A 16,923-nucleotide genomic window follows, 5' to 3' on the forward strand; every position below is an offset into this window, starting at 1 on the left:
CACCCTGTGTTCAGAATTTGGGATCTGCTGTCATTGTCACCTGGTGTAGTCAGTGGTTGTGGGATAGTGGGAGTGGTTGGCTTTAATTTATCAAAAAGAAAAAAGGCTGCTGGTTAAGAAATGAGAGTGCGATGATCTAGTCTCTCCCCGAGTGCACCCCTGTGAGTGGCCAGCCTCCCCCCTCACCTCTTCCCTATAAGGTGGGAACACTTGTGCCTGCCCTGCAGGCTGGTGAGGATGAGGTGAGGGAACTGTGCAAGAGTGATACTTGGCACACAGGGTGTCCCCAGGAGGTGGAAGCTTCAGGAAGCCCTTGCACGTGGACTGGAACAGCCGCCGCCTCTGGACTTAACCTGCCCTGATCCTCCTTACCTGTGCGAACGTGGCGCGGCAATGTGCATGTCTCTTCTCTTGTCTTGGCTTTTAGTTCTGATGAAACGTCCAGCAGCCGCTAAAGGGTGTTTGAGAGGTGTGGTGCGTTGATGGACAAATCTAGGGAAGGAATATGGACCAGTGTGGGGCCTCTTCCTGTACTGGGGCCAGGAGGCGTTCTTCTGGGTGAGGGTTTTAGCGTGGGGGTGCTGAAGCAGCTCCCTCGGTTGGCCACATGGTTGGCATTGGAGGCAGAGCTCTGAGGTTACAGGCGAAACACCCATCTCCTGTGGGGAAGGGCCAGGGTTGGGCTCTGGAGTGGAATGGCGCCAATTAAGGAAAAACCGGTTACCGTCCGGTTGCTCTGACTCACGGCGACCACGTGTGTGTCAGGGTAGAACTGTGGCTGACCTTTGGAAGTAGATTTCCAGGACCTTCCTCCGAGGTGCCTCGGGTCGGACTCAAACCTCCAACTTTTTGGTTAGCAGCCAAGCGCGTTAACTGTTTGCACCACTCGGAGACTCCTCTTGGTGGTTTTATTAGTTGCCGTTGAATCAGTTCTGACTCACGGCGACCCCGTGTCTGCAGAGTGGAACTGCTCTGTAGGGTGTTCTAGGCGGTGACCTTTCAGAAGTAGATTGCCAGGCCTCCCTTCCAAGGTTCCTCTGGGTGGGTTTGATTTGGCCAGTTGTCAAATGCTTAACCTTTTGCGCCATCTAGGGACTCTTTGTTGTTAGCGTACAAAAATATGGTCCCTTTTGTATGTTGACCTTGTGTCCTGTGACCTTGCTAAATTTACTTATGTTCTAATAGGTTGTCTATAAGTTTCTTAGCACTTTCTACAAGTTGAGTCATGTGTCTGTGAATAAAGACTGGCTGCTGCTGCTAGGTGCTGTCCGGTCACTTCCAACTCACGGCGACCCTCTATGACACAATAGAACTGCCCCATAGCTTTCTAGGCTGTAGTGTTTATGGAAACAGATTGCCAGGTCTTTCTCCCGCGGATGCACTGGATGGGTTTGAACCTCCAGTCTCTCGGTTCTTAGCCGAGCACTTAACCCTTGTGCCGCTAGGGCTGACCTCTGATACCAGGCTGAAGAGAAGTGGTGATCACAGACATCCTCTCCTTGTTCCCGTGGGAGGGGTCCGGCGGGAGGGGTCGGGGGTGGGGGAGAGGCATGTGCAGTCTTCCACCTAGAATGGTGTTAGCTGCAGGTTTTTTCCGTCTACCAGGTCTCTGATGGAAACCACACATGTTATTTGAACAGAGAGAATTTGCTATAAAGAAGCGTAAACCTGGTGTATGTAGTTGTTATGTCCCTGCGGGGTAGAGAGAGAACGCCAGTGTATCTCAGAGACAGCCGCTTCAGGACGCAGCTACTGCCCTCGGGGCTGAGGAAACCAAGGGCAGATGGTGCAGTTATTAAATTTTGAGCCGCCAGCACCCTGTGGGTCTTTGAGTTTGGAGGGGTCTTCTGGGGAGGGGACCCAGACCACTGGGGAAGTAGTGCTGGCCTCCTGGTTGCTGGGTTCTGTGTATGTGTTGGGGGTTTGAGGTGGGAAGGTGGCATGACTGGCTGCCTGTTAGTGTAGAAAATCATAACTGAACTCAGCCTCTCCCTGGGGATCACCATAGCGCCCCCATGTGTGTCAGAGCAGAACTGAGCTCCATCAGGTTTTCAGTGGCTCAGTTCTCAGAAGCAGATTGCTGGGCTTTTCTTCTGAGGTTCCTCTGGGTGGACTTGGACCTACGACCTCTGGATAGCAGCTGAGCTGAGCGCGTGAACTGTTTGTCCCGCCCAGGGACCACCAGTAGATAGGGAAGAGCTCAGGCCTTCTTCCTTCTCCCCTCATTCAGGGCCTTCCTTGTGCATCCTGCTGGCAGAGGGGATAGAGTAAGTGGGTTTGTTTCTGAGAGACAGCAGCTTGATGACTGCCCTTTATTATGTTGAGGACGTTTCTTTCTATTTTTAGGTTTCCTGAGAAGTGGGTTTTTTTTTAATTTATCATGAGTAGGTATTGAGTTCTGTGATACGCTTTTTCTGCATCTGTTGACGTGACCATACTTTTTTTTTTTCTCCTGTCAGTGAGGTGAATTGCAGTGGTGCATTTTAGAATGTTAAACAACCATGCATTCTTGGGTGAACACCACTTGATCTTGGTTGTTGGACTCAGTTGACTAAATTTTTATTCTTATTTATTTATTTTTGACTAATGCTTTAAAAGGGGTTTTGTGTCTGTGTTCGTGAGGAATATCGGTTTGTGATGGCCGTTCTTGTAATGACTGGTTTTGGTATCAGTACTGCTGGCCTCATAGAACCCTGAGTTTTTGTGGGATTGGTGTTATTTTTTCTTAAATGCCAGAATTCATCAGTGAAGCCATCTGGGGCTGCAGTTTTCTTTATTGAAGGTGTTTGATTAGGACTCCAGTCTGTAACATGTAAAGGGCCGTCCAGATGTTCTGTTTCTGCTTGTGGCAGCTTCGGCGTCTTTCAAGGCCTTTGCTTATTTCACCGAAGTTGTCAAATTGATCAGCTACCATTTTGGAAAATACCCTTTATTTTCCTTTTATTGTTTGTAAGCTCTGTAGTGATGGCTCCCCTTTCATAGGTTATTTTCAGGGTTGTGTCAGGACCCAAGTAATGTTTACACAGTGCAATTGGTTGATGTATTTTTCTAAGTCTCTTTTAATCCGTAAGTTCCCCTTCATCTCTTAATTTAGAGTGTGTTTGTTGAAGAAGCCCAGGTATTTGTATTAATTCCTCAAATAATAGTTCTTTTTGGTTTCTAGTAGAGGAGCCCTGGTGATGTAGTGGAGAGCTTGGCTGCTAACCAAAAGGTTGGCAGTTCGAATCCACCAGCTGCTCCTTTGAAACCCTATGGGGCAGTTCTACTCTGTCCTTTAGGGTCACTATGAGTCGGATTTGACTCAGTGGCAACGGGCCTAGATTCTAGTAGATTTCTTTCATGCTGCCTGCTTTGAGCCCATTGGTTTCCTAACCCTCATAACATGAAAATACATTCAGCTCCCCATAGCTGGCAGTGTTTGAACTTGGAGCTACATGAAATGTGTGTAACTCACAACTTTTGCGTATATTTCACAGTGTTTGTTTTGAAGTAATGCCTCTCTTCTGTCTTTCACATTGGAGTTGAGTAACGAGGACTCTTGTTTTTGTGCTTAAAGAGTAAACTGTTTAAGGAGCCCCGGTGGCTCAATGGCTAAGTGTTGGGTTGCTAGCCAAAAGGTCAGTGGTTTGAACCCACCCGGCAGCACTGCAGAAGGAAGTCCTGGAGATTTGCTCCTGTGAAGATTACCCCGTTGCTAGCGAGTTGATTCCGACTCATAGCAACCCCACGTGACAGAGTAGAACAGACCCATTGGGTTTCCAAGGCTGTAATCGTTACTGTTTACGGGAGGAGATCGCTAGTTCTCCCGCAGAGCAGCTGGTCAGTCCAAACTGTAGATCTTTCGGTTAGCAGCTGAGTGCTTAACCACTGTGCCACCAGGGCTCCTTCTGTAAAGATTACAGCCTGGGAAACCAATGGGGCCGTTCTGTGCTGTCACACGGGGTCGCAATGAGTCGGAATCGATTCAATGGCACGTAGCAACCACCACCACCAACAGTGTTTAAGAATGTTCAGGAAAAAAACAGGGCACTAATAGCAATGTTCAGTGTCGTTTCTGCTTTTCTGTTTCAGATGGGTCTGTGAAGAAATCCCAGATCTCAAGCTTGCCATGGAAAACTATGTTTTAATTGACTATGATACCAAAAGGTAAGGGGGCTCTGCCTGCCTTCCTCCTTGCTGTGGACAGGCGTGGCGCTTTGTGGGGACTTGGCTGTAATCGGTCCTTCTGTGGTGGTGCACGTGGATCCGAGATTTCCTTTTGAGCTGTGAATAACTCCATGAAGTTATTTTGGTAGAAATGTTTATCAAACATTGGCAGATGCTGTCAGCGTGAGGGCAGAATTGGAAACTCGGCGTTGCCGAAACTTGAGTTGGTGTGTGTGAAATTACTCAACTTAGCAACCGCTCTTCCTGGAGCTGCCTGCTGCCAGCAGTCCTGAGCCACTGGCCTGGCCTCGGTCGCCCGTGGCTCCTTGGCCAGCCCTGGTTTAGTGCTGACTTGGTCTTGGCTGCTTGCTGTCTCCAGCGCCTTGGCCTCCTCCAGCAGTTTCCTGGAGGCCCTCTCCGGCAGTTTCCTGGAGGCCCTGTCCGGAATCTCAGGAGAGCCCAGTGGGTGGGGAAGGGCGAGGCTGTCTCTGGAATGCTGGCCTGGAATTTTTTTGTTTTTCTTTGAGAGAGAAGGAAAACATTCCATGCTCACGCCTGTCTCAGCTCTTGGGAGGGCTGTGCTGTCTGGGAACTCAGCTGCCTCTCCTGGCAGAGGGACATCCCAAGCAGCCCTGGGTTGCTGCAGAGGGCTCCCGCCTGATTTCTTCACCTCTGCGTTCACTGTCATGAAGGGGCTGTTGTCAGCTGGGCTGGGATTTCCACCTCAGTGAACAGCCACCGTGTCCCCTTGCCTCTTGCCCTTCTCACCATTTCATCAGCAGCCTGGTGTTGTCATAGAGGGGGCACCTCACTCCGTATCAGGAGTAGCGAGATGCCTAGGGTATGGGTGGGTGCTGGGTGGCCCCCAGTGTCGGTCAGCACTAGCCCAGTGCTGCGGACTCCGTGGTAAGCGTCCCTGCCCCTCAGGGTGAGGAGGGTGTGGGCACTGGCACCTCCACCCACATGGTCCAGCTTTCTCGTCAGACCTTGAGCAGTGAGCGTGGCCCACGGCGGTAGTCTGTTCATCGAGGCAGCTGCCATGAGTGGCCAGGGGACAATGTGCGCAGCCATGGCTGTCTTATCTCCCAGCTCCTCTGGGCTTCCACGTGTACACAGCCGCTTAGGACAGAATTCTTCCCGGGAGAATCCAGGGTCTCTGAGCAGCTTCCAGCCACGGAGGCTGAAGGAAAGATGTAGAAGGTGGAGTGAAAGGAAGTGCAAAGTCGTGCAGCTTCTTCCTTCTGAGTTGTGCATAAGGCAATGTGAGCAGAGCCCCAGGCCTCTCCGCTCACCTGGCCTGGGCTTTTGCACACTCAGAGACCAAGGGCTGGGGATGGCCCCGTCCCGCCCATCCTCCCTGAATTGGCTCCATGTTTCCCTTCAGCTGTCGTCCACTGCCCTGTCCCACCTCCAGCCCAATGGGCAAACCTCTGAGCTCCATTTTGGGCTCTGAGGAGCCCTGGGAGCCCTGGCCTGACTGGCTGTCCCCAGCGCTCTGAACATGCTCCCAGCTAGGCCTATGGTGCAAGCCCCCAGCGCCCTGGAGGTGAGCGATATCTTCCTGTGCAGGGTGCTGGGGCTTCTCCTGCGAGGGCACGCTGGCCTGTGGCGGCCGACTTGGGACTGGCTGTCTCGCTGTGAGCAGGCCCTGTCACTGCACTGTCATCAGGAGTGTCTGCAGTGACGGCTTTTCCCCCTGCCTTTCAGCTTCGAGAGCATGCAGAGGCTCTGTGACAAGTACAACCGGGCCATCGACAGCATCCACCAGCTGGTAGGTGGCCCCGCTGTCCCTGCAGCCCACCCCCGTTGCAGGTTCACCACGCCGTGATCCCTGCCATGGGGCCTCAGTGGGCACAGGGCCTCAGTGGGCACAGGTCTGTAGCAGGCTGAGGTCCGGTCGTGGGGATTCTGTGGATGACGTTGTGATGTTGGGGAGTGGCGTCTTGGGAGCAGACCAGGCCCTTGTCCAGGCTATGTCCCCTGCAGGCCCTCCCTAGACAGCGCCGAGGGTGGGCACTCGAGATGGTGCCGTCAGCCCCTGCCCATGGTGTGGCCGTGAGTGGGTGGTGGAGGGATCCACTAGTCCCCACGGTGACACCCTGCAGTGGGCCTGAGGCCAGGCAGGGCTAGAACCTCAGAGACATGAAGCAGAGGCTGTGTTTGTGACCCCAGCTGATTGCTCCTGTGGAATAGATTTTTAGTTTGAGCTGGGTTTTCTGAGGCCAGATTTTCAGACAGTGCCGGAGTTGATGGGGTTAAAGAAACTCTCTGTTCCAGCTCAGGGGTCCCAGGTAGCGGGCCTTCCTGCACAGCAGGGGTCATGCTGGAGAGCTGGGGCCCAGGGAAGCCTGGTGGGAGGAGAAGACGCTTGGGTCCCCATTTGCACTCTTGAGTGTATTCCCACGATGAGCTTGGGCAGAGAAAGGGGCATGTGCAGAGTGCCCGGGCCATGGGTGGCGGGTGGGGAGAAGGATCGTCCTCCACGCCTTCCTTTCGCCATCTGCGACAAAAATAGGGAAATTACATACACACATGTGTGTATACACCCGTGTACACATCTACATGCACTCACACTGGGCACATGTGTGCACATACACATTGGGCACACGTATATGTACACATTCACACGTGCACACATGCACACACGTTGGGCACACATGGATGCACACATTCACACGGGCACACATGCACACACGGGCACACATGTACACACACATTCACACATGCGCATACGTTGGGCACATATGCACACATTCACACGTGCACACATGCACACACACGTTGGGCACATGTATGCACACATTCACACGCAACACATTGGGCACGCAGGTATGCACACATTCACACACGTGCACACATTGGGCACACAGGTATGCACACATTCACACATGTACACACACACACATTGGGCACACGTATGTACACATTCACACACGTCCATACACACAAGGCACTTCCTTTACCAGGGCGTAGGTCCTGAGTATTGACTAGTTTTCCTGCCGCCCTTCGCCCTAGTGGAAGGGGACCACGCAGCCCATGAAGCTGAACACGCGGCCGTGCAATGGGCTCCTGCGGCACATCCTGCAGCAGGTCTACAACCACTCGGTGACCGACCCCGAGAAGCTCAACAACTACGAGCCCTTCTCGCCCGAGGTGTACGGCGAGACCTCCTTCGACCTGGTGGCACAGATGATCGACGAGATCAAGATGACCGAGGACGACCTGTTTGTGGACCTGGGCAGCGGTGAGTGTGGCTTTGTAGGGGTGCTTCTGAGCAGCCTGCTCCTCCGTCTGGTGGAGGCCTCAGAAACGGGAGGGAGCGTTTGCTGTCTGTGTCACAGACTTCCAGCTGGGAGGCTATCAGCAGGAGCAGCTGCGTCAGTCAAAGTGAGTCTCCAGGCTCCTTCTTCCTCATCTTCTGAGGTCTTACCTCTGAGGCCCAGGGCCCTGCCCTCCGGCCCCACAGCCCCTGCTGTCCACACTGCCATTTCTCCAGCCTACGCCTCCCCACGAGTCCCCGCCTCACCTGGATCGTACATCCCCGGGCCTACCCCGTCCTTCCTGGGGCTCCACCCCAGCGTCAGCACAGTCCTGCCTCCCCCCTTCCTCTCCTGTTTCTCCCCTCATCCATCAGGAGCAAGGTCTGCTGGCTCCAGCCCGAGCTCATGTCTGCAGCCAACCTCTTGTCCACCACGGCTGTTTCCCTGACCCTGTCACCACTCCCCCGTCACCTGCAGTGGCCTCTCATTGGGCTCCCGGGTCAGCTTCTCCCTGCCCCCAGCCAGCCTGTGGCCTTCTCTGCAGCCAGGCTCATCTTGCCGTGAGAAAGGCCATTCTTGTTCACTTTAGAAGGGCCAGCCATCCTGGCTCCGTAGCCCGGCCCAACCACGGCTGGGCTTGCCCCTGACTTGCTCTTTGGGATCATAGACCAGCTCCCCGCTGGCATTCTCTGCCCCTTTTCCATCCTACTCATCCACATCGCGCTGACCACCCAACCAGCTCTTGGCCTCTTGATTATCTGACCGTCCTCTCCACTGTAGTGGACACTCCCAGGCAGGGAAGGGAGTCTCACCTTTTGGGTTCCTGGCTCTGTTGTCAGCCCTGACATCAGGCCTGGCAGGTGGGCCTGAGAGAAACCTTTATGGGGCGAGGGAACTGGTGCTGGTGGGCCCTGGAGCCTTTACGGGGGAGGGAACCAGAAGAGCTGGTGGGTCCCAGAGCCTTCATGGGGGAAGGAACCCATGCTGGTGGGCCCTGGAGCCTTCGCAGATGAGGGTACCTGTGCTGGTGGGTCCTGGAGGTGTGGGGTTGTGTGTGTGGCTTGCTGGCAGGCGTCACATTTTAGCTTGAAAGGGCAGTGCACAAGGCTCCTCTGCGGCACCTCTGCCTTCCCCGTCCCCAGGCTTCGCTATGATAAGCCTCATGCTGATGACTGGTTTGAGCAGGTACAGTGTTGATGTGGGGCCTCGGCCCCTTACAGCAGGGATGGCAAAGACCTCATTGGTGATGTCCGCGTTCCCTTGCAGCCCTTTTCAGTGCACGATTTGTATATCAGTGAGAATGTGCTGAAATACGTCCATCTGTTTGTGGTCGTGGTGTTCTGTAAAGTGCCCGTCAACGCCACACCGGCCCTGCTCGGCTGCAGCTGGGATCAGTGTTCCTACTCTGCGCAAACCCCACAGCATTGTCAGTGAACAGGCAGACGCGTGGCTGCAGTTCAGAGGAATGACTAGTTCAGAAACCAGTCCTCACTAAACGCCTAGCTGATGACAGGACCTGCGCTCTCCTGCCAGTGCTTCCCGCATCCCACGCTTGTCCCCCTGGCAGTTAGCTTGGGCTTCTGGCAGTGGGTGGGCCTGCCGCTCACCTCCCTGCTTGTACATGTTCCACCTGTTAGAATGAGTCCATCTTGTTCCAAATGGAAACCAGGGGCTTCCGACAGCACCTGAAATGATGTGGCCGTGTGAGAAGCCTCCCAGCCACACCTTGGTGCAGAGCTCCAGGAACGCTGAAATGTTGATGGCTCAGACTCTCGCTCTGGCCGCAGATGGCTTGGCTGTGTGGGTGTGTGATCTGGGGTCCCGATTTGGTGGCATATAGCACTGACGCCATCAAGCAATGGGTGTCAGAGTCCTGGGTGTGACCTGTCGTGGTTTCTCTTGTGGCCTTTCCAATCCCGGACCAGGCCTTGGTCAGACCCCCATCTTTGAAAAACGTTATGAGGGATTTGGGGTTCGAAGTGCGGTGTCCTCCTCCCCAACGGTGGTGATCTGGGGCACCCCCGTGGGCATGTGCGCTACAGTGGTGATCTGGGGCACCCCCGTGGGCATGTGCGCTGCAGTGGTGATCTGGGGCACCCCCGTGGGCGTGTGCGCTACAGTGGTGATCTGGGGCACCCCCGTGGGCGTGTGCGCTGCAGTGGTGATCTGGGGCACCCCCGTGGGTGTGTGTGCTGCAGTGGTGATCTGGGGCACCCCCGTGGGTGTGTGTGCTGCGGTGGTGATCTGGGGCACCCCCGTGGGTGTGTGTGCTGCGGTGGTGATCTGGGGCACCCCCGTGGGTGTGTGTGGTGCGGTGGTGATCTGGGGCACCCCCGTGGGCATGTGCACTGCGGTGGTTATCTGGAGGTTTAGGGTGCCCTCCTCACCTCCGAGCCCTGCCCGCAAGGCTGCCTGCCCTCGTCACCTTTGAGCCCGGGTGCTGGCTGTGTCTAACTATGTTTCTCTGGTTCAAGGAGTGGGCCAGGTTGTGCTCCAGGTCGCTGCAGCCACCAACTGCAAACATCACTACGGCGTGGAGAAAGCTGACATCCCAGCCAAGTACGCGGAGGTTAGTGACTTTTGGGTGGATGATGGGGCGGGGTGGGCGGGCGGGTTCACTGCCTCACCTGTGGTTTTACTGCTTGCCGCCCCTCTGCAAATTTGAAGCGGGTGGTCTTGTGGCAGAGGGACCTCGCTGTGCATGCTACCGCCCCAGGGCATGTGCTGTGGGTGGTGCCTGTGCCATGTGCCTTAGGCGTCCTGGCTGTGGCAGCTCTGCGCCCAGAACAACAGCACAGGCAACTTGGGTAGACGAGTCTTTAGGTGCGTACTGCTCTTCCTGTGGCCATGTGGCTCTTCTCATTAGATGACAAGATAAGCGGGGTCCACAGGTGACACAGCAAGTCTGGACTGCAGGGAATTCCATAATTCCTGCCCTGAATCAGCTCTGCCGTGACATACTTTGTGCATCCCCCTGCTGTGAAGAGTGGGGAGGACGCGGGCCCCTCCTGAGCATCTGTGTGAGGCTGGTGCCTTCCTGGGACTTGCAGTCTTGGCTGCCGTGGCATGTGGGACCTCAGGTGTCCCTCCCAGGTGTAGGCACAGCTCTGTTTGTGGGCCCTTCTGATTGCTTTCCATGGAACGCCAAGTGAGCTTGCCACGTGTACGGCCTGGAGCGTGACGTGGCTGCCCCCGTAGCTGGGGAGCACCAGCCGGCCCTCCCTCGCCCTCCGTGCTGTGACTCACGTGGTTTTTGGAAACCCCTGTGCATGACCGAGCCTTTGCTGGCACCCTGCTCACCCGCATCTGCCCGGGCCGTGGTCAGTGGGGTGTGGGGAGAGGTGTGCCTGAGCAGGCTTCCTGCCCTCCTTCAGGTGACCAGGTTTCATGGTCCAGATGCCCTGTGGACTGTAGGTGCCTGGAGCACCAAGAGCCCCATGAGGCCTGTGACTGACTTCCGCCAGTGCGTCGCTCTGGGCGTGTCTCAGAGTGGTTACGCGAGGGCTGGGCGATGGAGGGCCCCCGTGGGATCCTGGTGGGTGGCAGTGGGTGGGGTGGATGCAGAGCAGCCCCATGCGTCCAGGCGAGGAGGTCGCTGGTGTGTGACGGGCTGTGTGGTTTCTTTTCCTCGCAGACGATGGACAGAGAGTTCAGGAAGTGGATGAAATGGTATGGAAAAAAGCATGCCGAATACACAGTGAGTGCCTCCTCGTGCTCTGTGGCCCTGACGCTGCGGAAGCCCCTCTGTCTCGCTCTCTCTTGCTCTCTGACCACTGTTTCTTTCTTTGTCTTCGTGGAAACCATGGTGTTGCCTCTGTGTGGTTTCCTTCTGGCTCTCCTCAGGGCGTCTGAGTATGAATTGGTCCTTTAGGATTCCTCTTGTATCACTGTGGAAGCCGGCCCATGGGAGCCCCGTGTGGTCCCTTTCCCATCCTGTCTCCCGCGGCACGTTTTCTGGGGACCTGATTTTCCCTGGCGCCGGCGGGGCTCTGCTGTTCTGCCTTCCTAGTAGCCGTTTGTGGGAGTTCCTGGTGCTCCTTGTCCTGGTCAGCATTCGATGGTGTTGGCTTGGAGCTCAGCCCTCCCAGTAGGGGTGTAGTGGCATCTTGTCTTGATTCACGGGTTCCCTAATGTCAGGTGACACAGAACATCTCTTCACCCGTCTGTCTTCTTGGGTGTTCAGATCTTTTGCCCATTTTCAAGCTGGGTTGTTTGTTTTCTTATTGTTGGGTCTTAAGCTAACCAAAGGGTCGGCAGTTTGAATCCGCCAGGCGCTCCTTGGAAACTCTATGGGGCAGTTCTACTCCATCCTATAGGGTCGCTATGAATCGGAGTCGACTCGAGGGCACTGGGTGTTTTTTGGGTTAAGCATTCTTTGTGTATTTTGGATTAAAAAAAAAAAATACAAATCCTTTATTCTCTCAAGTCTTTCCTCTCGGTGGGCTGTGAGGATCTCGGCCTCTCAGTTGGCCCAGGCCACTGTGTGGGAACCGTTTCTGTTGTCTGGGTGGTTTAGGGTGTGCATAGTTTATGGTTCCAGTAAAAGGCCTTGGAGTCAGGCACTACCTGGCCCAGGTTCCAACAGGCATCTGCGTCTATCTTCACACACCGCCGTTACCGTTAGGCATCTTCCAGGTGGGTTTTTCTAGAGAGGGTCTTTCGCCTGACTCTTCACACCCACTTCTGTGCACTGTGGGTCCTGGTATTTGGAAAGACCCTAGCAGTGTCCCTTGGCTTTGATTTGGTGCCCGGCTGGTGGCTGAGTGCCACCTCCCATAACTCAATAAGTGAGGGGGGGACCTGAGCAGGAGCTGAAGACAGCCGCGGGGACCGTCCCAGGCTTCGTAGCGGCCTCCCGGCCGGGTGCCCCATCAGCATAGCCTCTGCCCTGCAGAGACGTGATGCGCAGCCCCTCCCAGCTGGCGTCTCCGGGACATGAATGCCCGGCCTCTCTGCCGCTCCCTCTCTGCCGCTGTGGCTGGCCCTCCGTCCTTCCCGGCCCATGACCCACTCCGGCCCCATGGACACCCTGTACTGCCCTCCTTGGTGGAGGTGTCTGTTCTCTGGGCGCCGGGCACCCCCTTGAGGACAGGACTTGGGCCAGGGCTCAGCATCCAGGGTGCGGTGGCCTTCGCGGCCTCCCCCTCCCCCTTCCCTGCTGCCTTGCTGCCTCCCAGTTGCTGGCCAGGGCCTGGGCCGCCTGCTGTGTGTTGGTGTTTGCAGGGTGACGGTAGTGGTGGGCTCGCAGGCCACAGGGCCCGCTCCCCTCCCTGCAGAAGCAGCTCTGGGTGGCTGGGTGGGTGGCACTGGGGGCCTCTCTGCCCACCGTCTTCCTGTGGCCCCCCGCTCTATGCACAGGAAGGAAGGGGGCTCACGGCCACCTCCAGGCACCGGGGGCAGACGTGAGTCTCTCCCACGCCCTCCAGGCCCTCGGGCAGGCGTCAGAGGGATGTTTCAAGCCGCCCTTTTACAGTGTCATCGTTCTTGAATTGTACCAGAGTTTATTTGTACGATGATGCCTTTTTAAAAAAATAACAGCTCTATCGATACGTAGTTCACCTATGTTTAACCCACCTAAAGCCTACAGTTTAGTGTTTTTAGTATATTCAGAGTCGTGAAACTATTACCCCTGTCTAGTTCCAGAAATTCTCCTCACCCTGAAAGAAAACCCTATGTCCATCAGCAGTCACTCACCACCCTCCCTCAGCCCCAGGCAACCACAAGTCCACTCCCTGTCTGTATGGATTTGCCTGTTCTGGAGATTTCACATCAGTAGGGTCAGACACTGTGTGGTCTCTTGAGTCTGGCTTCTCTCCCTGGGCAGCATGTTTTTGAGGTCCACCAACATTGGAGATGGATCTGTGCCTCGTTCTCGTTGTAGGAGAGTGACATGCCCTCGTGTGGATGGACACGTTGTGTCTGTCTGTCACCTGCTGGTGGACATCTGGCTGTGTCCACCTTTGGCCATTGTGAACTGTGGTGCTGTGACCACACGTGTGCAGGCTTTCATTTCTCTTGGGTGTCTCTTGGGAGTAGAGATGACAGCCTTTTTGAAGAATGATAAAACCAGATTCTTCACAGCTTCAGACGGTTCGTCTGTAAGAACTGTGCTCTGTTTGATGGCCTTTGGCCTTGTGGAGGCAGGTTGATGTTGGTCTGCTCACGAAAGTAGCCGTGGGCGCAGGTTTGCATCGCAGAGACGGCGTTGTCTTCCGGCAACAGGTCACACTCCACGTCAGACATCCCAGGAGCAGGCCGACAGCTCGTGGCAGTGTTGGAAACACAGAGCCCTCCCCTCCCCGCGTACAGTGTTGTCGTTGGTGGGAAAGGGAGCCTCCTGTGGCGGCTTCTTGCCCTCCGCCTCCTAGCAGTGCACACATATCCCCGCGTGATAGAGCTCCCTGAAGACCACGCCCTTGAGTTTTCCGTGGGAGCTGTAGCTAACTTGTGCCTGTCCTAAAAGCCTGGATATTTATGATCCTCTGTGTCAGGGGAGGGGAACAGACAGGGCAGGACCTGGAGGTGCCTAGCCTGGGCTGGGAACCATGGTGCCCAGAGCATCCTGGGGCCCTGGGTCAGGGGGCCAGCTGTGGCAGCCTTTGGTTCTCACTGTGGGTACAGTCTCCGCTGTCGTGCGGAAGTGGTTGGATGTAGTGCTGTGACAGTACCAGGTGTGTCCTCCTGCGGTGAGCCACTGTCCACTTAGCCGTGCTCTGCTCTCAGCCCTCAGGCCTGACATGGCCCCATCCTTCTCGACCCTGTGCTCAGCGTTCCAGCCCGGTTCTGGGCAGCGGACCCTGGTGCCTCTCATGGGGCCTGCTGCACGGCCCCTGTGCTGTCTCTGGTCAGCCCCTTCTCCTCGAGCCACTTCTGCTGTGCCCCAGGCTCCTGCACCCCTACTGCGGGGGCTCTGCTCCTTTCATCTCTTCTTCGTAGGGTGGGTAGCACCCCGAGAGACCTGTGTGATAAACACTGTCTGGGTTTTCTTCCTTTCAGCTGGAAAGAGGCGATTTCCTCTCAGAAGAGTGGCGTGAGCGGATTGCGAACACGAGGTACGACCAGACAGCGGCCCTTGGGGTGTGTGGCATCCTCGTGCCTGATGGGGATAGGCGGGGTGGCCCACTCCCTGGGAGGCATCAGGAGCCGGGTGGGCGGCTGCTGGGGGTAGTCTGAGAGCCAGCAGGGCCTCTCTGTCACTGCCGCTGCAACTGGGTCCAGCCGTCCTTCCTGTCAGGAGGGGCTCTTCCCAAGGGCCGGGATGGTGCCAACGGCCGTCATGTGACCTGGTCTCCAAGGTCAGAAACACAGGCATGATGCGGTCAGGGGGGCCATGAGGCTGGAGCGGGGCATTTTGTTCTGTTTGTCACAGTTCTTATGCCCCTGTGGGCCCTGTAGACCCTGTAGACCTGCCACCTCCTGCTACCACCCCAGGACGCTCATGCTTGGGGGATGTCCCCTGCCGGCTTAGCGCTGGGCTCAGCACGTGGTAGCCGCTGGGGAGTTGCCCCAACTCTAGTGTCCTTTACTTTGGGATTGGCCTCCTCCCCCAGGCTGGGTTCAGGGGTGTCCTTGGTGTCACCTTGGCACTGGTCATGCCCACCCACCACCCTTGCCTGGTGCCACCCCAGGCATCTGAGTGTGCTCACTCTGCCCTTAACACTCCTCGATCAGGACGGCCAGGCATCGCCCTCCACCCTGGGCTGCCTCGCGGGCTCCAGGTCATGTTGCTCCAGAAGTTGTGTCCCCAGATCCTAGGATGGTCAGCGCTCCTGGAGACGTGGCTGGAGCACTGTGTCCTGGAACCTCACATGGCCTGGTGGGGGTCCACGTGGGCTGCGCCAGTGTCCTGAGGCTGTCGTGACTAAGTGCCACACACTGGGGGCCTAGGACAATAGACATTCACTCGATCATGGTTCTGGCGGCCAGGAGTCCAGATTCAGGGCATCGGCAGGGCTGTGCTACCTCCGGACGCTTTAGGGGAGGGTCCTTCTTTGTTTCTCCCAGCTTCTGTGGCTTCCTGGGCTTGTGGCCCCATCACTGCTCTCTCTGCCTCCGTCTTCACATGGTTGCCTTTCCTGTGCATGTTTGTGTCCCTTCTTTTTTATACGACACTGCTCAGCTAGGACAAGGACCCCCTATTCCAGTGTGATCTCATCTTAAGTAATGACATCTCCAAAGATCCTCTTCCAAGCAGGGACCAGTATTAGGACGTCAGTGTGTCTTTTGGGGGACACAGTTCAGCCCACAACAGGGTGCTTGGTAGGTAGGAAGGTTCGTGAGCTGTGAGGCTCTCGTGTGGCCCCTGCGCTCCAGGCAGTGCTGCGTTATTGGAATGTGTCTCCTTTGCGGCGGCGGCTGGGCTTGCGGGGCTGGTCACACGGCTCCAGCTTGGCCCTGTCATATTCCCGCCCCCCTTCCTTCTGCTCTTGCTCACTGCCAGCTGCCTTGTCCCCCCATCCTCTGTGTACGGGGGCAACCAGAAAACGGAGGCTTCTCTTTCAACAGGCCTTTTTTTCTTTTGCTCTCTTGTGAGGATCCTTTATATTTGGGGTCCCCACAGCCCGGTCCTCTGCCCTCCTTTGCACCTTGTTTGTGGTCGGTGCTATGGGCCGGCCGGCTCTTCTTGGGCGTTGGCAGCCCTCTGTTGTCACCAGGAGCGTGGTAGCCCCAGACGCAGCTCCGCCCTGACCAGTTTCCTGCTAATGGCGTCCACTGTGGGTGCCCCCCGCCTGCTGCTTTGTTCTCCCAGGGGTCAGTTGCAGCTTTCCTAGCCTTGGTTGGTTTTTAGTGTCCTTGTGTCTGAAGTGCGAGGGGTGCTTATGGAGGTGGATGGTTGTCTGACGCAGCCAGTCCCCAAGGCTCTTTCCGGGACCGGACCTCCTCACCCCCTGGTCACCTCAAACCACCAGGCTCTCGAGACCCGGTTCCCAGCTGCAGAGTGGGTGCTAGTCTCACCAGTGGCCGAGGGCAGCCCAGGACACCAGCGGGAGGGTGGCAGGCCTGGGAATGCCACAGATAACCGCCACTGCTCATGTGACCTTCTGCACTGCCTTCCCTGTTCGGTGTACTGGCCGGTGGCACCCACGAGGCCTGCCTTCTCGTACGGCAGGAGGGGAACAGCTCTGTGTGTCTGTCCGTAACGTGCTTGTCCTGCCAGCCTCCAGAACAGACCTCTGTGCTCACTTGTGGTCTTCCCGGCTCTTCCTTGTTCTTCTTCTCGCCCAGTAGGGGTGCTTGTGAATGGGACCAGACTTCTCAATTTCAGAGCCCTCAAGATTCCAGACAGCCAGTTGGGGTCCAAATAGGCTCCCTCTGTTCTCTGTGTGTTTAAAAGAGGAGGAAAGCCTTCTGTCCGTGAAGACCTGCAGTGCGGTTAGGGCTGCGCTTCCGTCTGGAGGGAAGCCATGTCCACGTTAACTTTGGAAAAGGCTTCTTTACCACTGGGTCTTCAGACTCACCAGCTCCGTAGGTGTTTGTAGAGTTTAGCCCTTCAGGGAGCACGCTGAGGGGCAGGAGG

General features: G+C 56.2%; 1 protein-coding gene across 7 annotated transcripts in view; it reads left to right on the plus strand.

The window, feature by feature from the left end:
• Positions 1-16,923, plus strand: part of DOT1L (DOT1 like histone lysine methyltransferase) — a 70,272-nt gene that overhangs the window by 22,062 nt on the left and 31,287 nt on the right. For 6 of the 7 annotated variants that reach the window (XM_049876224.1, XM_049876222.1, XM_049876218.1 and 3 more), the window contains 6 exons: positions 4,072-4,146; positions 5,854-5,917; positions 7,162-7,390; positions 9,881-9,975; positions 11,041-11,103; positions 14,403-14,458. In XM_049876224.1, the coding sequence (XP_049732181.1) occupies positions 4,072-4,146; positions 5,854-5,917; positions 7,162-7,390; positions 9,881-9,975; positions 11,041-11,103; positions 14,403-14,458 (582 nt within the window). Of the gene's footprint in view, positions 1-4,071; positions 4,147-5,853; positions 5,918-7,161; positions 7,391-9,880; positions 9,976-11,040; positions 11,104-14,402; positions 14,459-16,923 lie in introns of those variants that run through there. The other variant, XM_049876223.1, reaches the window with a different exon arrangement.

The sequence above is a fragment of the Elephas maximus genome, chromosome 3 (genome assembly GCF_024166365.1).
Source record: "Elephas maximus indicus isolate mEleMax1 chromosome 3, mEleMax1 primary haplotype, whole genome shotgun sequence".
NCBI lineage: Eukaryota > Metazoa > Chordata > Mammalia > Proboscidea > Elephantidae > Elephas > Elephas maximus.